Source organism: Eubalaena glacialis, chromosome 13 (assembly GCF_028564815.1).
Source record: "Eubalaena glacialis isolate mEubGla1 chromosome 13, mEubGla1.1.hap2.+ XY, whole genome shotgun sequence".
Classification (NCBI taxonomy): Eukaryota; Metazoa; Chordata; class Mammalia; order Artiodactyla; family Balaenidae; genus Eubalaena; species Eubalaena glacialis.
In genome coordinates, this window is record NC_083728.1 from 82,330,519 (window position 1) to 82,353,039 (window position 22,521).

At 38.4% G+C, this 22,521-nt stretch overlaps 1 protein-coding gene across 3 annotated transcripts in view; it reads right to left on the minus strand.

Annotated features, from left to right (window-relative positions):
* Window positions 1–22,521, minus strand: part of AUTS2 (activator of transcription and developmental regulator AUTS2) — a 1,116,331-nt gene that overhangs the window by 598,327 nt on the left and 495,483 nt on the right. For 2 of the 3 annotated variants that reach the window (XM_061208931.1, XM_061208930.1), the window contains exons 3-4: window positions 18,209–18,310; window positions 4,193–4,228 (exon numbers count right to left, since the gene is read on the minus strand). In XM_061208931.1, coding sequence (XP_061064914.1) covers window positions 4,193–4,228; window positions 18,209–18,310 — 138 coding nt within the window. The remainder of the gene's footprint in view (window positions 1–4,192; window positions 4,229–18,208; window positions 18,311–22,521) is intronic. The other variant, XM_061208932.1, reaches the window with a different exon arrangement.

The window sequence follows — 22,521 nt, forward strand, 5'->3', positions numbered from 1 at the left end:
GTGGTAGTTTTTTTAAATCACCAGGTAGAAGTGGGTTGGTTTCGTTGATAAAGAGTGTATATTACTAGATGTGAGTCAAATGAGGAGGATGAAAAATATTAGTTGAGAACCATTAAGAAAAAGCTCTGTATCACTGGAGTGTACAAAAGCAGGATCCAAGCTCTTTGAGACTATGGGCCTAAGACACTTAAATTCAAACCTGGAAGAAGGCTGAAAATTATCCAGAGAAGCAGGTAGGACCTGTCACCTAAATAAAACAACACCAGGGATCAAGTTCAGCCTGACAAGTAACTTACCGCTACACCAATGGTAGCTCCCAACTACCAGCTTATGGAGTCAAGTGCTTGTAAAGAGTGAGTCCGGATCTTTCCTGTGATGACACACCAGACCTCTGGCAACTATGAGATGTTTTTTACTGGTCTTCTCACGCTACTGCCTTCAGTTACTTCATTCAGGTAGGCTAGGGCATCCACTTTTTAGTGACAGACAGCAGCAAGCATGTGACACAACCTCATAAACTTGAATATGTTGAACAGGTCTTTCTTAACCTCCCAGCCCAACCCCAAGAGCTATCAGCAGTCTTTAAATTCCTCAAGTCTAAGGGAGAAAATCAACAAATAACTTTAATAGACAAATTAAACAACCATAATACGTGGACAGCCTATAGAATATTTCATTCCAACCTTATCATGATCATAGAGGATCACAGAGAAGGAATTCCATATTTGTTTTATGTTTCTATATGGAGGAAACTGATATACAGCTGACCAAACACAAAATCCTAGACTCCTGAGAAAGCTACGAGAAGAATGTAATGAGATTAAAATATTCCTATCCTACAGTTATAAATTACAACATTTACTTTTTATCATGAATTTCTAGTGGTAATCCTCTACCACCACAACATTGCACAACCACTTAATGAGGCCAAGTTTATTCCATCACACACTACAGTGGGAATAACAGAAGAGAATACATATTATTTCCTATTAATGAGAGCTGTTTTGCGTGCATTAAATATCTTATTTAATAATCACAACTCTCTTAGGTAGATAAAGATGAGGAAACAGACTCAGAGACATCAAATAATTCACCCAAGGGCACACAGTAGTCTTCATATCATTCTGTCTCTAAATTCGTAATTGTACACCATGCGTAATAAAACTTCAAATACATGTAAAAGAAGAAAGTAAAGAAAATGTGTTCACTGCATCAATGTTTTAAAAAAAAAAGAAAAAGAAAATCCTACACATTCCAGCAAGTTTTGGTACTCTCGCCAAAAAAATAAAAAAGCAAATAGATTCCAACTAGTCTATACTTCCATTTATATTTAGAATATGAGCTGGGCATGAGTATGTAATGAATATATATGTGTGTCTCTCTGTGTATATAACACCCACATTATTCAAAGCTCCCAAAAATGTGAAAAGTTTGTTCCAATCCTTCTCTATTTTGTCTACTTTAAGAATTCTTTGCAATATGCTTATGTAAATACTGATTTTAGCTGCTGTTCTCATTTCTCAAATCTTCAGCTTATAAATGGATTGGAAAAGTGACAGACCTAAGCAGACATCTTTGGAACACAAAACCAAGGAGATATAAACAAATACAACTAAATCAAAAACAAAGGTTTCTTCTTAAAACCCTTTAACTTACCACAACTGATAAATGAAAAGAACGGAAAGAAGGTAAAATATACTGGCTGTGGATAAGGTATACACATGTGTGTGTGTGTACACATACACATGCATGTGCAGATAGGTAGGTGGGCATCTATTTTATTAGCACACACAATGATCAGCATTTTACCTTAGTTCACTAAAAGCTCTACAGGAGCATACAGTCTAAATGAAAGAAGATTCTGAAGTTAGAGTAACGTTGGGGCAAGGGAGAGTATTTAAGAAAACAGTTCCAGGTTGTTAAACTCAAGAGGTGAGTGCCTTCAGTTTTCTTATACCAGAATTCACATTATGGTTCAATTGCATTAATAGCTCTTTGACTCTGCAGGTGATTTGCCTCCGTCCCCACTTCAAAGAGATGCTGAAGAGGATTAAAGTTGAAATATCACCATTCCACTTACCTGATGCTGAACCTTCATTACAGACTTAAGTAAAGGTTATTATGACATCATACATCATAAAACACAGTGCAAAGAATATGTTGGCCTGAAACTACTAAAAGTTGTGAATATACTATTTTCCACTTAGAAGTGTGAAACTCACCAATGCTGAAGTTAGTACCTGAAATTAAGTATTACATGTGACATTGTTGATATGAAAATTGAAACAGAAGACACTTTTTGATGAGGACTTGGCAATAATATCAGTGGATTTTGCACTTTGATAACATAATAATCTCATTATTGGAAACACATTCTAAGTAGAGCATTTCTGTCATAGTTGAGAGCTGAACATACATCTGGTATGTATCTTCTTCATGTAAGCTAATAATACTACAGATTTTTTATATATAAGCAAAGTAATATTAAGAATAATTTTTCCAAAATAAGAAAAAAGCTTTTATACTCATCAAAAATTGTGTAAGTGTAAAATTTATTTGAGATTCATAATTGCAAAGACTCTTTTTTCACAGGAACCTATCATTAGAGAATTAAAATAAACATCCCTGGAATTAGAGAGAAAAATAAGTGACCAAAAGCATAATAAAATTCTCAGTGCTTCTAGAGGTGACTTTCTTCTTTCAGAGTGCTCATACTGACAGTTAAAAATATATATATTAGAATGTTCAGTCTAGAAGTGATCAAAGGCTGAGTCAGTGGCATTGGCCTTCTTCTGTTGAAGAAAGCAAAGAGGGGGAATTTAGCTTTTGGATAGAGAATAAACATTGGCAGTCTCCAGATTTTACTTCCAACATCTCAACCCACATCCAGCCTGGTGTGAAGAGATGGCAGATGGGAATACTTCTGTTATTTCAACTGCTGAAGCAGGATCCTGTTTCAGCATCCTGCTTGTTTCTGTAAGCATGAATATTCAACCATAATAAGGAGCAATGATGTGTGCTGACTGTATTAAGCAGGTACCAAAAAAAACTTTACCCTTTTTCTCCTCGTATCATAGATTAAGACAAAAAAAAAAAAAAAAAAAAACAACATTTAGAAAATGCCACTTCTTCCAAGCTTGGAAAAGACTTATTATTCAATGAAATGATGCTTGTTTTCATGAATTTAACATAAATGTATGGAGAAAAATGTGTGGGCAGAAGAAAACCAGAGTAATTAGCATTTTAGAGGGAAGAAATTTAAAGGTAACGAAACTGAATCAGTAATTATTTTCCACTTTATTTTCATGATTTCATTATTTTCTCAGAAAATGCTGAGCAGATATTAGAGTATCAGTGTTTGTCATTTGGAACATAAATCATATTCCTTTAAATTCCTTAAATTCCTCTAAATACTACAACAAATGTCTACACTGGCATGTTATCCTGTTGTGTAAATAATGTCTATTTGTAATTCTTTTTTATTTATACCGTGAAAAGTATTATTGAATCCAAGAAGGGTAATTTAGCTATAGATAAAAGAAATGTAATGACAATTTCTTTATAAATGAGAAACATTGTGATAAGCCCTGAGGTATGTCACCATCCACACCCTTCTCAAAGGACAGAAATAAGGTCTTGAAATGAAATAATACATCTATATTTGATAAAATGAGGAGTTTAATGATTGAAGAAAAAAAAATCTAAAGGCCACCTACTCAGACTGTGAGGGAAAACATCCATTAAAACACCACCTCTCATCAAAATTAAAAAATGGCAATTCATTGTATATGTGGGGAAGTTCTTCAAGAGATCTTAAAATGAATATATACCTCAATGCATAAATTGAATTCTGTCCACCACATGACACTTCTCACTAAAAACACAATTTTGTAGGAAAGGTGGCACGAGGCAATCACGTTTCCCTGTATCCCCCGTACACTGCCAGGTAAGGAGCAAATGTTCTCGGTGCTGGGAACCAGGCCCACATCACAGACTGACTTGTGATCCCTAGAGCCCAGCAGGTTATGTATTTTAAAAGTGAAACAACTCTTAGTAAAAGGATGGACATCAGTCTGCTCTTTAGGACTGAGAGGGAATTTCTTGGATTTTTTTCACATCCTAATGAGCATACATTATACAAGTAAATCAATGCCAGTACGAGGCACACATGTGGAAGTTGAGATAAACTTACGAAGTAGCCTGTTCCCAAGCTGGAAGGAGCTGAACTCTGCAAGAAAGCATAAAGACAAAGTGGAAAATCAGCAATGGTTTTTAACACATTCCAATCCACACAGCTCATTACCAGTCCTTCGCAGGCTTTTCATCACTACACCACATCGCCTGTATACGCGGCCCCTTGTCATCTGCTACTGATACAAACACCGTGTTGCTTAATTTTCCCCTTTACATCTCTCAACAACTCAGAGATGCTAACGTGCTATTTACTGAATTCCAAGATTCTGCGGTGGATGTAATTGCCAATTTATTTGACAGGCAGCTGGGTAATGAATTAATGATGGCATTTCGCCCTGCACTGAGACTAAACAGACACGCATCAGCCTGCCTCCCTGACTTGCTGACATTCAATGCCCTGGTCTCAAGCTACTCAGTTTTGTGGCCGCAAAGGGGCAGGCAAGAGGAAAAAGCCCAGACTGACTTGAAAATAAAAAGCCCAGTGGGTTTGGATGACTTTTCCAGTGTGTGACCTACTTGCCAGTTTATCCCCTCAAGGCACCAGTTAGTACACACAGAGTTCTTTTCAAAAATGAGACATTTTGTAAACATAATTAGTAGACTAAAATGCAAAGAATGTGTGGGTAAAGGGAAGTAGTGAAAAGCACCATTTTTCTAAAGGTTTTAGTCACAAAAATTATCAATTTAGGCTTCCATAGTTCTCACACACAGGGAATTAAAGAACAGTGATGCTGAAAGGTACATGCGGCATCACTTCTTAGAGGAAAGAGATCCCCCCAAAAAGAACTTGGTTTGTGCTTTAAACTTGTCTGTTTTTGTATGTTTGTTTTTTTCCTAAAATCTCTCATTACAAATACTTTAATTTTTAGTGTCCTCTTTATGAACAAGAGAGGCCCCAAATAAGTTTGAAACAAAAAGAACGCGAACACTGAGGCAGCCCTCAGGTCTCAGCTAAGCATCCTTGCACCAGCAAGGCCTCTCCCTGCCTAGCTTGGGTCAGCTGTTACACCTTCCATGGAGGGACCGGACTTCCATGGTGATGCAACAGTTACTCAGGTAACCTCCAACTGTTCCACCGAAATGTCCTGTCCCTACTCTGCAAACCACAGGTAGCAGGGACCATCTGCTTGACTCATCATGGCTTCCCCAGAGCTTAGCTCAATGCCTTGCACACAGGATGCATTTAATAAGTATTTGTTGAATTAATGTATAAATAAATGAATGAATAAATGGATTGTATGGGAGTAGGGCTCAGGTGAATTTAATATCTCCAAAAATACAGTAGATGTGATTCTTAATTTTACACTGGCTTTGAGAAGGAAATAATAGTGCTGTAAGTACAAACAGCATCCGCATCAAACAAGGACAGTATGTTCCTAAATGCAGCTCCCAAAGCAAAACTTTCTTCCCCTCAGTGTTCCAGACAGGCTCAGGGGAATAAAGAATGCTAGATGTGTGATCCTGTACACTGGACTTGATTTTAAAAAATCCTGTTGCATTCTTGATCCCATAAACAGTATGTAGGGATATCCACAGTAGTCATGGAGACAGCTTCTCAGCAGTGATTAGCCATGTGACAGCATCACCTGTTTTCGGCACCTACACCCCTCCGTGGAACAGAGGAAGGCAAAAGCCAAGTTAGATCTCCACTAGCCTGAGTCATGCCCCGGGGAGGTAAATTCACTTTAGGATGAATTTCTCAGAGAGAGAGCATGGGGTTTGTTAATTTCAGTATTTTTCCCCCTTTCTGCAAATGTATTTTATCCCAGAAGCAGAAGGACCCCTTCAAACCCACCTCCCTACCCCCACATACGTATCATCTTATTGTATACCAAAGAAAATTACATCCTTCTGGTCTTGGGAAGCTCTGTTATACTCATTTTGCATATATATTGTACATTACTCAGGGAGCTGGGTGGAGAAGACAGCTTTGTTGTGCATATTTGTTCTGGCTATTGTTTATGCAGGTTTGACTGAATGAGGGAACAGTGCGTATCATTTCAATTTCTGATGTCAACATCAAATTACTTATTTAATTTCATGCCTGGCGAAGCATTGTATAGCTACACGCAGAATCATTTCACTTCATTTGTTATGCTGTGTTTTCGTGGCGATTGGCTTGCCTTCCAACTGACAGCTTTAATTACGACATGAATTTGATTGCACTGCCGAGGAATTAACATAATGCAACAAAGCATTTAAGCACACTGCCTTATAACACCCCCCACACACACACGCACGCACGAACACAGACACACACATGAAGGAACACAGACACTAGATCCTCGTGTACATTAAAGGTCTGCTGGAGTTTCAGCATTTGCTAGAAAGCATAAAGAACCTTAGAGTCAAAGGCTACCCACATTTGCCAACCCACTGGACTCACCTTTTTTTTTTTTAAATAGAAAAAGATTTGTGGCATTAAGTTACAATTTCTGGACCTGGCAGAAAATTTCGTAGAAAAACCCTTCTAATCTACTTTGCCAAATGTCCATGGCATTGACATTTCCTTCCCTCTCTCTTCCCCATCACATTTTTCTTGGCCAGTTGCCAACTCCCTTTAATCATCACTGGAGAATTTGAACAGAAATATCTCTGAAATAAAGAGATTTCTCCTTGTCCAGTTCTGTAAGCCCAAGAATCTGCTATGGCCCTGTATTTAGTGGGACGCTATTCCTGGTCACCAGCAGGACCTCCACCCTCATACAAAGGTATAACAGAAGTTCTGAGACCAGCAACAGGCAGGAGTCAGGGTTTCACTGATAGCTCAGGACACATATCACATCCCTGAGGCCTTGCTATCCAAAAGGCCCAGAAGAGTCTCGGTCATATATACCTAATCTAAGTCTGTATCTAAATATAGCTGCCAATATTTGATAGCTTTAACATTTTTCTGAGTCACAAAATCCATGAACACCTTAAACCATGGGCAACAACAGATTATGCTACAAGAATGAAATAAATATTTTAAAACAGCTTTTTTATTGTTAGAAATATATTATGTTAGCTATTTGCTTACAGATGTGCATCTAGGGATTGTTATTGTTTTCTCATGTTATAGAAGAAGAGACAGACACCAAGAGATAAAGGCTTAGGAAAGCAGACAGGTGGTGATGCCCTGACCACTGAACCATTTCATGGAATCAAGTTGATTTTAACTTTCTGTGTTTCCCCAATTTATAATGAGAGGAAGGGTCTTCCATTTTTCTTGCTTGGAGAGAGAAGGCATACTCTGTCCAAACTATATAGCAAAAGTGGCCATAGAATCTAAAAAAGGCTATGAGTCAAAATGAGGGTTGAAAAACTAAAAGGAGATATTTTAAAAAAATGCAATAAATAAAAGCATCCTTGGATTCAAAAGTATTTGAAATAATACCATATGCCCACATGTTTAGGCAACTATGTCTGCTGAATAATGAAAAAGGCTTCATTCTTACTTCTTCAAGTGGTAGAGTTGCCAATTCATTCATATTTTCAATGCATTAGGTAGAAATGAGAGGTATAGAGAGACTAAGAAAATAGAGTAAGAGAATGTATTTAGCAGTTTGCATGAGAAGACAAGAACATGAAGAAATTCCAGCCAGCTGGCTATCTGATATGTGATTTCCGGGCTCATTATAAGCTATCTCCTGTTTAACATGGTCTTTTCATTCTGGGTTTTTTTTTTCCAGATTTGACCACTGCTCCAGCAATCTCTGCAAATTACCCACCTCAGTCTCATTACATGGCAAAGGAGAGCTTTCTTACAAACACACTCTGCCTCAATCTCCAAGCTACATGGGCTGCAGGAACAGTAATGGGATGCACAGTTGAAAGACATTTTCCAGGAAGGAGAATGTTGCTGCTAACATTCAAGTCTGCAAGTGGATATTCATTAAATGCTCATTCTACTCTTCTCACTGCCCTCCACCTGACTCTCTTTCCATCTCTGTCACTAAGTCATCATTGAAGCTACTCATTAAACTCATGAAGTTAACATTTCTGTTTTAACAGCTTACCTACAACAAGGGATTTCAAAAATTGATTATCCATCCAAAATAGATGTACTCCATTCATTAGAGATCTACACAAAGAGGCCATGGCTACTATTAAGGCTCCCTAAGTATGGGATAGATGTGCATTCCACCCCTAGAGGAAAATGTATGCTCTGACCCTAGGGCTAATTTAAATAGAATAATTTAAAATTCTTCCAAATCATCATTTGTGTCTGACATCCCTGCCTACCCACCTCCATGTTGTGCTTTTCTCTCTTGGGAGTAAAAAGCAGAAGGATCATGCTAAGAATCACTTGGCCAACTATGTTTCTTACAAAGGTCACAAGACAAGCTCAATTACTTTCTGTAGTGGTTTAGAAAGCAATGACAATTAAAAGAACCTAAAATCTTAATCCTAAGAAATGTGCCTTGGAGATAAGATTACTAATAACTTACAAAGATGCAAAATATATTTAAATGGAGAAATGAGCTACTAGTGGAAGAAAAATGGGGGCACAAGTTGAAAAAAGCATCAGGTGTGGAAATGGTCACTTCCAAATTCAATTTTCAACCCTCTGTTATAACCCATTTCCAACTGCTATCAGCTCTCATCTATGTTCAACAGCCTTCCAGCTTCCTTCCCCAATTGCATCCTTGTGCTCATTTTTACCCGCATTTCTTCACGTAAAAGGAAAAGTAAACATTTTAAAGTAAAAATTGTTAACAACAATTCCTTCTAACATCTTTGAGAGGCTTTTTAAATACTAACCTATATAGTGGGTTAAATAGTGTTCCCCTAAAATTATAGGGCCTGCTTGGAACCTCAAAATGTGATTGTGAGGGTTAATTTTATGCGTCAGCTTGACTAGGCCACTGGGTACCCAGATATTTGCTCAAACGTTATTCTGGGTGTTACCATGAAGGTGTTTTTGGATGAGTTTAACATTTAAATCAACAGGCTGAGTAAAGCCCTCCCTAGGGTGGCCCTCATCCAATCAGTTTAATAGAACAAAAGGGATGACCATACTCAGAATAAGAGGGAATTCCTCTGACTCAGCCTTCAAGCTGGGACAACAGTTTTTTCCTGCTTTTAGACTCAAACTGAAACACAGACTTTTCCTGGGTGTCAATCCTTCTCATCTTTAGGGTTTGTTCAGACTTTTGGACTCAGACTGGATCTAACTATCAGCTCTCCTAGGACTCCAGCTTGCTGACTACACATTTTGAGACTTGTCAGCCTCCATAACTGTATATGTCTATACATCCTTGTGGCTCTGTTTCTCTTGAGAACCCTGACTGATATAATGACCTTGTTTGGAAATAGGGACTTTGCAGATGTAATTAAGTTGAGGTCATACTGGATTAAGGTGGGCCCTAAATCCAATGACTGCTCTCCTTATAAGAAGAGAAGACATACAGAGCTACAAATAGAGTAGAAGCCCATGTGAAGAGAAGCACACATCGAAGTGATGTCATTATAAGCCAAGGAACACCAAGGATTGTGAGAAGCCATCAGAAGCTAGGAGAAGACAGGAAAGACTCCCCTTTGGAGACTTCAGAGAAATCATGGCCCTGCTGACACCTTAATGTTGGACTTCTAGCCTTACAAACTACGAGATAATAGATTTCTGTTGTTTTAAGCTCCCTGGCTTGTGGTCATGCATTATAGCCACCCAGGAAACTAATACAGTACATAGCCTGCTTACCATGAGCTAGAAGATATTATGTGACCAGCCCCTGTGCTCATTCACTCTGCTCTAGCCTCACTGGCCTTTTTTCTTCCCCTTAAACATGTCCTGCCTCAGGGCCGTGACCTTGTCACTTCTGTTGCCTAGATGTTCTTCCTTCCTTTCGTCATTCAGGCTTCAGTTCAAAAATCACCAAAACAGAAAGGACTAATCCAGGGACTTCCCTGGTGGCACAATGGATAAGAGTCTGCGTTCCCAATGCAGAGGGCCCAGGTTCAATCCCTGGTCAGGGAACTAGATCCCACATGCATGCCGCAACTAAGAGTTCACATGCCGCAACTAAAGAGCCCGCGAGCCACAACTAAGACCTGGTGCAACCATATAAATAAATAAATATAAAAAAGAAAGAAAGAAAGAAAGAAAGGACTAATCCAATCACTCCAGTTAAAGTGGCAGCACACACCCTGCCACCCCCCAATACTGTTTAGTTTACTTCACAAAATGTATTACACATCAAAAACAATGTTATCGTTTGCTCACAGGTTTGCTATTTGCCTCCCTCAATAGAGTAGAAGCTTTACGAGGGCAGAGGCTTCATCTTGTTCACCATTCAATCTCAAGTGCCCAGAACTATACCTGACACTTAAAAGGTATTTGATAAATATTTCTGGACAATCAAAACATTGACTATCCAAGAAAACACATAAAAACATGATACAGAAAAGGCAAAAGGCATAAACAAACGGGTAGGGGAAATGAAAATCTGGCAAAAACAGAAAAAGAAAAGAAAGGAGAAACAGAATATCAAGAGTCTGTCACAGGTCTGGATTAGATTTTCTTCTTAAATACAGGGAAGTTCATTGATGGTGTGGCCTTTGTCTACTTCTTCCTTAACAGTAACTAGTAAACCTGACAATAAATGTTTGGGTGTTGGGTGGGAAAAAGGAGGCTAGGAAAGATGCTTGCATAGGTGGATGGATAATGGCACAGTGGCATAGATAAATCAATAAAACCCCCCAAACTTGGGAGATTCGAGGTAGAAGGGGTGTCTCAAGAAGCAGCAGAAGAAACGCCTCAACTGTGATATTAAATGGACTAAAGAGCTACAGAACAATAAGATTAGAGAACTGTGCAGCACAATACTTACTAGAATTCAATCCCTTTTCACCTAATTTCTGAAATGCTTCAATTCCTTCAACATCTTGAAAGTTTTAAAAGTATGAAATATTTGTCTGCCTTTTCATAATTAAAATCCTGATCCAAAATTCTTTCAGAGAGACACTAGAGTCATATCCAGGTAGTTATCTGAATAAAGCATTAAAAATGTTTACTTCCACAGGGTGGTATGAAGAGTTTGCTAGAGGACGTGACATAGAGGCTGCAGAAGGAAAAGAGAGAAAAAAAAAGAAGACAAGGAAACAAAAGAAACAAAAATAGGAAAATTTGATAGTTTATATTGTTTAAGGAAAAAAAAAAAAAAAAAAGAGCAGTCCAGAAGGAACAAGTATAAGGTACAAACCATTGGGAAGTAGAGGGAGAGAGGGAGGATGAAGAGGTAGCTTCATATGTCCTAGTGGAGGGCTCTGCTTATAACCTCAGGAGTGTGCCTGCAAAGGATCTTAAAGAAGAAAGTTTAATAGTGAGTTCTGACTCTTAGAAAAACAACTGTGGAAGCTTTGTCGAGTACAGGGCAAAGGAAACAGAGATGCGTCAGATTATATCACTGAGAGGCCACGGGAATCATCTGTGTAAGAAATGATGAGGGCATCTGAAGCATCAGTCATGTCAAGGAGAGGATAATCATAGCCAAATGCCTCTTCAGAAATAAAGTCAGTAAATAAAGCAGAGTGACGAAGTAAACAGGATAAGTAAGATAGAGGAAGGAACAGGGCTCGATTTTGAAGATACTAGCTCTGGGATCCAATACGGAGACAAGGAAATAAGAGAGGGAGCTCAAGTTTGAGAAAAATAGGTAAGGAGACATAGAATAATGAGGATTTTATTTGGGAGGAAGAATGATGTTTGTCATGATTGAGATAAGCAGGTCTTGTCGAATTGACCACTACAAGGGAATTCAAATCAGAAAGGATAGAGAAGGCTCCTAAGGTAGGTGTAAATCTGATGCAGAAAGAAAGGGAATAAATACTTATGAGCACACTGGGTATGCCAAGAACTGTCACATGATTCAAACACACAGTACCAGGTAATCTTTTAAAAGAAACCTAACAAGGTAGATGAAATGACCCCCATTTCACAGATAGAGAAACCAAGGCTTGGAAAGATCAACATTTTTGCTCAAGGTCACATGGATAATAAATAGCAAAATAGCTGTTAAAACTTGGTCTGTTTGTAACGAATGCCTACGATCACTTCAAAATTTGAGGCTTTTATTTACTAAGTTTAGGCCCTGAGTTTTGAAAACTTCCTCACTTACAAAATTCTGTGTAAGTCAGAAGCAATATTTTCCCCCTTGAATAACTCACTATGAATATTTATATATTCAATTATTTCCCTTAACTTTTTCCTTAGTGACTAATCTAAACAAGTTACTATGTCTCCTTGATCAATGTGAGAGTCCTGGTAGACTATTATTCCCTGCCGGCAATGTAGTTTGGGGATATGTAATTTAGAAAAACCAAGCACATTTGGTTTTTAAGCTTCACCCATGAGTCAAATTCTCCAGCCACACTGGAATTCTTCATTCTTACTCTTTTTGCCTGTCCAATTAAAAAAAAAAAACAAAGCTGGAATGATACAGTTATCTTGATTAGCTGCACTTGAGAGTAAGTCTTAACTGCCACAGCTCCTAAAAATACCACTAAAGTGAGTGGAAGACTTAAAGGGAGTTTTATCTCAGCTGAAAATCCAGAGTGGGCAATCTGGACTAACAGGGATCAAATTCACTCTAACACCTTAAGCAACTAAAAAACTAGACAAAATATGTGGAAAAAAAGGTTTTTTAGAAGTTGGGCAATAGGCAGTGCAGTGATCTTAGAGAGACAGAAAGCAAATGAAATAATTTTTACAGTTGCCCCAGCTTACTGTCTGAAGAGAGTTTTCATGCCATAGTCGGGTGGTTGGGGGTAACCCAGGTGGATCCCAGAAGCATCCCTGAGTTGAGAAGACAGAGTTGATAGTAAGAGGAAGCCAAGTCAGCTGGAATTTGCAAAGCAGAGGATGGGAGAAAAGAGAGGCTCACAGTGAGAGAATCAGGAAACCTGCAGAAGGCTTCCCTCTCATCTTCACCTGAGTCCATATCAGCACATCTGTGGGTGAAAAGTACCCAAGGCAAGGGAAATGACCACTGAAAAGGAGCAGGTAGAACGATTGCCAGAGTCACAGAGGGCAGGGAACAACTGGTATTCCCACCAGCCAGAGTGGAAAAACCTTGTAACACATCAGGAATTAGGCAGAGTATTCAGTACTGGGGGAAAATGAGCTTTAGGCTAAAGGCTGTTCTGAATGTTCCACCCAGAAAAGCATAAAAATAAACCTCAGAAAAAATCAAAATATTATTTCCAAGTGGCATAATAGTAGCCCAGAATAAAGCTTAAGAATATTTATGGAAACCAGAAATACCCAGCACTCAACAAAAAAAACTTCACAATATTTGGCATCCCCCCCAAAAAAGTGTCAGGCATGCAAAAAAGCCAGAAAAATACAATCCATAAGGAGGAGAAAAACCAATCAATAGAAACAGACTCAGAAATGACACAGATGACACAATTAGTAGATTAAAGGCATTAAAATGGTTAATAATAACTATTTTCCATATGTTCAAGAAAGTAATGAAAGCACAAGCATGGTGATGAAAGACATGGAGATATTTTAACAAACTCCACCTCCTCATTTTCTGACAGTCATTAAAGTAATTACTAATTCCCTTTTAAGAAAAAATGGAAGCATCTTTATTCTTTAAAACATTGTGTGGGTAGATGTTGCCCTGATATCCAAAAGAGTCGTTTTGTGGCTTGACTTGTCAAAGGCTTTCATCTCAGAAGATTTTAGATTGCAATGGCCCTGAGGTAAGACTCTGCAACCTCACAACTGCTCACGTGAAGGAAATAGTGACTGGAGGTTTTGAAACAACTCACTAAAAGCCAACTACTTCTTTTTCTTCCCTTTTTTTAATGTGTGTCATTTCGCCTTCTTCAATCTTTTAATAGTGTTGCAAGAAATATGAATTTTAATAATAAGCAATATAAACTCAAAGTATATCATAGATTGGCTTGACACGAGATTGGCAGGATTGTTAGAGCCCTAATATTTTTTAAATTTTTTATTATGGTAAAATAAATATATATATACAACAAAGTTAACACTTTAACCATTTTTAAGTATACAATTCAGTGGCCTTAATTACATTCACAATGCTATGCAATCATCAAAACTATTTCCAAGACTATTTCATCATCACAAACAGAAATTTTGTTACGATTAAACAATAACTCCCATCTCTCACAGTCCCCCACCCCTACTACTAGTCCCTGGTAACTCCCTTTCTACTTTCTGTCTCTAGGAATTTGCATATTCTTGATATATTCTCGATACCTCATGTAAGTGGAATCAGACAATATTTATCCTTTAACGTCTAGATTATTTCACTTAGCATAATGTTTTCAAGGTTTGAACTTAATTCCTTTTTATGGCTAATATTCTAGTGTCCATATATGCCACTTTTTGTTCATCCATTCACCTGCTGATGGACACTTGGGACGTTTCTATTTTTTGGTTATTATAAATGATGCTACAATGAAAACTGGCATGTAAGTATCTCTTTAAGTACCTGGTGTTTGGGTATATACCTAAACTTGGAATTGGTGAGGTGTATGGTAATTCTCTGTTTAGCTTTCTGAGGAACTGCCAAGCTGTTTTCCACAGTGGCTGCAACATTTTACATTTCCACCAGCATGTACGGGGGTTTCAGTTTCTCTATATTCATGCCAACACTTGCTATTTTCCATTCTTTAAAATTATAACTATCCTAGTAGCTGTGAAGTGATATCTCATTATGGTTTTGGTTTGCATTTCCCTAAGGACTATAATGATGAGCATATTTCATGTGCTAATTGGTCATTTGTATATCTTCTTTGCATAAGTGTCAATTCAAGCCCTTTGCCCATTTTTGAATTCTGTTGTTTATCTTTTCGTTGTTGAGTTAGGAGCTTTTTACATATTCTGGATATTAAACACTTATCAGTTATATGATTTTCAAATATTTTTCTCCCATTCTGTAGCTTTTCTTTTCACTTTCTTGCTAATGCCCATTGATGCACAAAAGTATTTAATTTTGATGAAGTCCAACGTATGTATTTTCTCTTTTGTTGGTTGTGCTTTTGATGTCACATCTAAAAATCCACTGCCAAATTCAAGGTCATGAAGATTTGCCCACATGCTTTCTTGTAAGAATTCTATGGCTTTAGCTCTTATACTTAGGTCATTTATTCATTTTGAGTTAATTTTTGTACATGGTGTGATGTAGGGGTCCAACTTCATTCTTTTGCATGGGCAAAACCAGTTGTCCCAGCACCACCTGTTGAAGAGAAAATTCTTTCCCAATTGAATGGATGTAAAACTTGTGTCAAAAATTACTTGGCCATACATATATGGGTTTATTTATGAACTCTCAATTCTATTCTATTGGTCTATATGCCTATACTGAGAAAGAAGAACAAAGCTGAAGGCATCATGCCCCCAGACTTGAAAGTATACTACAAAGCTATAGTAATCAACACAGTATGGTACTGGCACAAAAACAGACACATGGGTCAATGGAACAGAGATCCCAGAAATAAACCCACACTCATATGGTCAATTAATCTATGACAAAGGAGGCAAGAATATATGATAGGGAAAAGACAGTTTCTTTAATAAATAGTGTTAGGAAAACGGGACAGCAACATGCAAAAGAATGAAACTGCACCACTTTCTCACACTGTATAGAAAAATAAACTCAGAATGGATTAAAAACTTAAATATAACACCTGAAACCATAACATTCCTAGAAGAAAACACAGGTGGTAATCTCTTTGACATTAGTCTTAGCATTTTTTTTTGGATATACCTCCTCAGGCAAGGGCAACATAAAAAGCAAAAATAAACAAATGGGACTACATCAAACTAAAAAGCTTTTTGCACCGTGAAGGAAACTATCAACAAAACAAAAAGGTAACCTACTGAATGGGAGAAGATATTTGCAAATGATGTATCTGATAAGGGATTGGTATCCAAAATGTATAAAGAACTCATATAACTCAATATCAAAACAATTAACAACCTGATTAAAAAACAGGCAGAGGACCTAAATAGACATTTTCCAAAGAAGACATACAGATGGCCAACAGGCACATGAAAGATGCTTAACATCACTAATCATCAGGGACATGAAAATCAAAACCACAATGAGATACCACCTCATACTTGTCAGAATGGTTATTCTCAAAAAGACAAGAAACAAGTGTTGGTGAGAATGTGGAGAAAAGGGAAGCACTGTGCACTACTGGTGGGAATGTAAATTTGTGCAGCTGCTATGGAAAACAGTATGGAGATCCCTCAAAAAACTAAAAATAGAACTACCATATGATCCAGCAACTCTACTTCTGGGTATTTATCCAAAGAAAACAAAAAACACTAATTCAAAAACATCTATGTACCCTTAACATTCATTGCCGCACTATATACAACAGCTAAGATATGGAAGCAACCTAAATGTTCATCAACAGATAAATGAATAAAGAAGATGTGATACACAGACACACACACACACAATGGAAGATTTCTCAGCTATAAAAAAGAATGAATTCTTGTCATTGGCAGCAACATGAACGGACGGGAGGCTGTCATGCTAAATGAAATAAGTCAGACAGAGAAAAATGAGTACCATATGATTTCACTTATATGTGAAATCTACAAAACAAAACAAATGAACAAACAAAACAGAACAGAAACAGACTCATAGATATGGAGAACAAACCAGTGGTTGCCAAAGAGGAGGGAGGTGGCTGTGTGGGGGGGTGCTGGGCAGACAAGATCAGTGAAGGGAATTAAGAGGAACAGACTTCCAGTTATAAGACAAATACATCACAGGGATGTAATGTGCAGATAGGGAATATAGTCAATGACACCATAACAAATCTGTATGGTGATGGATGAAAACTAGATTATTGTGGTCACCATTTCATAATGTATAAAAATACTGAATCACTATGTTGTACACCTGTAACTAATGTAATACTGTATATTAATTATAACTCAATTTAAAAAGAAAAAAGATGCTTAGAATCCTGAAGTCACCACCTGTGGTGACTGAAGGGTAATCTATAGCTGGGAAGAAGGAAGGGAGGGAGGGAGGAAGGATGGCAGGGAGGAGAGAGGGAGAGGGGAAAAGAAGAGAATAGAAGAGAATGGAAGGGAAGAGAAAAACAAAATTTCCCAAATTGAGTATGCTAACCACAAAAGGGAAAATGGTGTTATTTCTGAGAATGTTCTTCAATGGCTATCCAAATTATTTTTTTATCAACAGTGGAATTATTTTCTTCCCCTAATAATAAATTCTTTTGCAAATAAACCAAAAAAATTGGGGAAAAAAAGAGTACTGTCTCAGTATGTTAATGTTCCTTTCTCGGTTATCACTAATAAAAATTGCTCCCTACTTGTTCTATTTTAAAGGAAAGTTTTAAAATGTTGTCCTCAGGTGCAAAGATGGGTCAAGAATCCTGTTATATGACACATTAGGGAAGAATGCAAGAGGGCCCAAAGAGGGCCAGATGGTTCTCAGCCTGGTGCACAGGAGGCTGGAGAGTGGTTAGAGCCAGGTCTAGAAGGCTGACAGACCCCCTTAAGAGGTATGGTGTGTGCTCATGAGGGTTTTTCCTCCAGACATCAGTCAGGAAATTTAATTCCTTCTCTTTAAGTGGCTGGTTAGTCATCCCTTCCAGCAGGAATAAAAAAAAAAAAAAAAGTGTCGTTAATCAAGCTCATGCATGAAGAAATGACAAAAAGCCCATAGTTAAATATGTTATCTCCCAGCTGTAGCGCTACCAGACTACTTCTTTCATTTGTAACACTGATATTAAAAGTATTATCACTTCCTTTTGTAATCTATTGTTTCTAAGCTGACAAATACTCCCACCAACCTTATAATTTGTTAAAACACATATTAGGTCAAACCAGAAAACAGAATGGCACTACAAAGCAATGCTCAAATATTTATATGCCAAGAAAGGATGAAGTGTAATAATGCTTGGATATTTACAAAGTGATGTGAAGGGATGAGAGTGTTGGAAAATTGAAATCGGACCCAAGGGATGTGTGACCTGGTGGTTTTGTTTAGTTTTTTTTTTTTTAACTTACATCGCTGAGCCTTTCCCGAGAGCTGCTCCTGTGGAAGCCCTTGGATTCTCCACTGGCACTTTCACTGTCACTGTCCCTGCAGCTGTTCTGCCCTGGCTTGAGCTGAAGGCAGAAGAAAAGAGAAAAAAAGAAAAGTGTCAGTGATCTCACACAACTGCTCCTTCACCCCTATTCTTTAAGCCTTGTCAGAAGTGAACAATTTAAGGTCCTGATCTTTAGCATTTTTCTCAGCTTCTGAAGAGTACCAGGTAAGCTGCCATAGAAAGAAACGTGGAGGGTAGGATAAGTAAAACATTTACCATAAAGTGTCAATGTAGATAAAAGACCTCAGCAGCCCTTCAATAAACACTTGAAAAGTTTAACATAAATCTTGGAGGGTAATCTTTCCTGAGATTTTTCCAATCTAGGTTACACCAAATATGATTTCCCATCTTATTTCCTCTGTCCTCTTCTGGGGAAAGAAAAAAGAAAGAAAGAAACAACAGGGACTTCCTTGATGGCGCAGTGGTTAAGATTCCCCCTGCCAACGCAGGGGACACAGGTTCCATCCCTGGTCCGGGAAGATCCCACATGCTGCGGAGCAACTAAGCCTGTGCACCACAACTACTGAGCCTGCACTCTAGAGCCCACGAGCCACAACTACTGAGCCCATGGGCCTAGAGCCCGTGCTCTGCAACAAGAGAAGTCACCGCAATGAGAAGCCCGCGCACCGCAACAAAGAGTAGCCCCCGCTCGCTGCAACTAGAGATATCCCGCACTCAGCAATGAAGACCCAATGCAGCCAAAAGAATAAATTAAAAAAAAAAAAAGAGGGGCTTCCCTGGTGGTGCAGTGGTTGAGAATCCGCCTGCCAATGCGGGGGACATGGGTTCAAGCCCTGGTCTGGGAAGATCCCACATGCCGCGGAGCAACTGGGCCCATGAGCCACAACTACTGAGCCTGCGCGTCTGGAGCCTGTGCTCCGCAACAAGATAGGCCGCGATAGTGAGAGGCCCGCGCACCGCGATGAAGAGTGCCCCCCCCGCCCCCGCTCGCCGCAACTAGAGAAAGCCCTCGCACAGAAACGAAGACCCAACACAGCCATAAAAATAAATAAATTAATTAATTAATTAAAAAAAAAAAAAAAAAGAAACGACAAAACAGAACATAAAACAAGGTTTTCTTCTCCTCAGAGAAAATGATGAGATTCTGTATATTATCCTTTATGCACTAGGGAGACAATGATCCTGTTTTTTGAGACAATATTCTAAAGATATTTTAAAATACCAAATTAAGACCTACAGCTTAAGTAAATTAAACCAGCATCCGTTCAACAAATATGTATTAAGTACCACATTTGAGCCTGATAGTAAGAGCTAGATATATGGTGCTTAACCAAATTAAAAAGTCTTTGCTCTTACACAAAGCTTACATTTTAGCAGTTTCTACACATTTACTTGGCTCTGATTTTCACGTTCAGGATGTTGTACACATTTAGCCAGATCTGATTTTCCATTCAAAATGAACAAACACACAAAACACAATGGCAAACCATTAGTCTATACAAGACTATGAGTCAAATTCATATGGACCATTAGTCTATAATGTCATCACCAACCACATTTGCAGAGAACCCAAGCAATGTGATGCAAGTTATACAACACATAGCACCTTTACAATGTTCTCAATCTAGCAAGAGAAAGACAGCACAAGACAAACAAATATAGCAACACAAGGAAATACATACATCCTAAATGATAACCAAAAAATGAGTTAGTGATGTTAGGAGGAAAGGTGATGTCTGAAGCCTTGGATTTTAAAAGCAGATTGAGCTCATATGGCTGAAAGGGGAGGAAAAGATACTCTTGATGGGAGAAAGTTAGAAAGAAAAGGCAGGGAAAGCAACATGCTAGGAAATGATCAGGAGTCTTATCTGAAATAGAGAGCTCCTTTTGGGAGGAAATAGGAAGAAACAGGAGAGAGGGGCATGGATCAGAGCACGGAAAGTCTCAAGCAAAACACAAGCCCCATATTTCTGGGTAGCAGGGAACTTCAGAGAGCAGAACAGGTAACAGGTAGCAAACCTTTTGCCTGCAGGTTTTCATGTGACTCTGGGACCATGGGGGAAGATGAACCAAGATGAATGGAGAATGAATCCAAATCAGCATTCCTTGTACCTTTAATGTGCCTCTTTAAAGACTGCAGTTCAGACCTGACTTTTGGTCATACCATCTAATCAGCTATTGCCAAATCCCCACTATATAGAGGGCATTCTTTTTTGATTTCAACCTTTCTACAAATCCACTTTTATCACTCTCTTCTAAAATCCCTTTCTCCAGGAAGTCTTCTCTAATGGAACCAAGAAAAATGATGCTAATTTTACTTTGTATCCTTCTGAGCCCTTAAGTACTTAGTTTCCTCCTAAGTTACTGCTAAACCTGCTAATTCTAAATTAATTCAGATGCAAGCTATATGAGCTTTTTCTTAGTACTATGGAATAAAAGTTCAGAATATTGTCATTCTCTTCAAGTTTTCATCTTTATACTTGTAATAAAGGGGAATTTAATCTAAAATGAACATCACTTCCTCTCAATTTCCTGAACATGTCATGCCCATTCCTGCCCTACACTTCTTCACACTAGATTTTCTTAATCTGGAATGCTCACTCTCACTTTCTCTGTACTTTTCAGGTCAAGACTTTTTAAAAGCTCAGATATTGTCTCTTCCACTATGGTCTTTGAAGAGCTCTTTCTCTGTATATTTGTTTTTTGACATATGCCTTCAAATTCTAGCAAGCATCTCATTCTTCACTGATAATTATGATACATTTTCAAGTTTTAAAAGGTCTATGTTAAATATATTTATACTGATGATAAAATCTGTATGTGGAGTGGGCCCTGTAATTCATAAGCAACGTCAGAATTCTTATCTCACTGGATCTCTGAGTTAAGTAGAGGCAGGTAAAGCTAACTCCAATGTATGGATGAAAAAATGTGTAGAGGAAATGTGCTCAGAATTAGGCAAGAGATCTAGGGCTAACCCCATGTCTCCACTGCCTACTGCTCTCTTCATTTTAATTCTTAGTGCTTGTTTAAATGTTTACATTTAACCTGGAAATAATGATTCAGTGGTAGACTAGTATTCTCCACAGAATATATTTTCAATACATCTGTGGTAACCAACCGCATTCACAAAGAAAGAAATCTTATTAGGTAACATTTGATCAAGAGATGTTTATAGGAACTTCCCTGGTGGCACAGTGCTTAAGCATCTGCCTGCCAATGCAGGGGACACAGGTTCGAGCCCTGGTCCAGGAAGATCCCACATGCCGCGGTAAACTAAGTCCGTGCACCACAACTACTGAGCCTGCACTCTAGAGCCTGCGAGCCACAACTGCTGAAGCCCGCGTGCCCTAGAGCCCACGTTCCGCAACAAGAGAAGCCGCCGTAATAAGCCCGCGCACTGCAACAAAGAGTAGCCCCCGCTTGCCGCAACTAGAGAAAGCCCGCGTGCAGCAACAAAGACCCAACGCAGCCAAAAAAAAAAAAAAATTTAAATTAAAAAAAAAGAAAAATCATTAAAAAAAGAGATGTGTATAAAAACTAAGTCCTCCAACTTAGATGAGAAATAAACATCTAGGTGGGAATTAAAGGTATAAGAGCATCAAGACTTTTCCTAATGTTCAAGAGGCTTAACAAAATCTGGACTTTGCATTTGGGTCTTTTCCATCTTTCTTCATGGAAGGAAAATGATGACTTCAACAAGGTCCAGCAAGAGACTGCTGTGGCCCTGATGTAAGTTATCTGACTAAATGTTGTTCTAGGCTAAGGGCAAAACCCCAAGAAAAACTGAGAGGAAGCAGCTTACTAGCCTTCCCTGTGCCCTGCCAGCAAAAGCACTTCAGCGAATTCTCTTTGGAGAGCCTTACATAAAATCCACCCCCACATCACCCCTTTTCTCCTCCAAAGCCACGCTCAAGTTGAAAGGAAACTTAGGATTTTAAGCTGTCAGACAGCTCAATATTTCAAAGAAATAGACTGACTACAGTAAGTACTAAAGCTAAACCACAAGATATCAGGCAAAGAAGTATTCCTTCCGAATCCCATGAATACATTTAAGACTGGCATTTTCAAGCACATCCAGTGGATCATTGGGGTAGCATAACTAACTCAGAAGCTGTAATCCTTCACCTGAAATTCCCAGCTATTACCTACAACCAGAGACATTACAAAGGCCAGGTGCTGGTTTAAACATTTAAAGACCTAAGAAAAATCAATCTGCTTGCATTGATTTATCCCAGCATCCATGGCGTCTGTTATAAGAAAGTTTTTGCT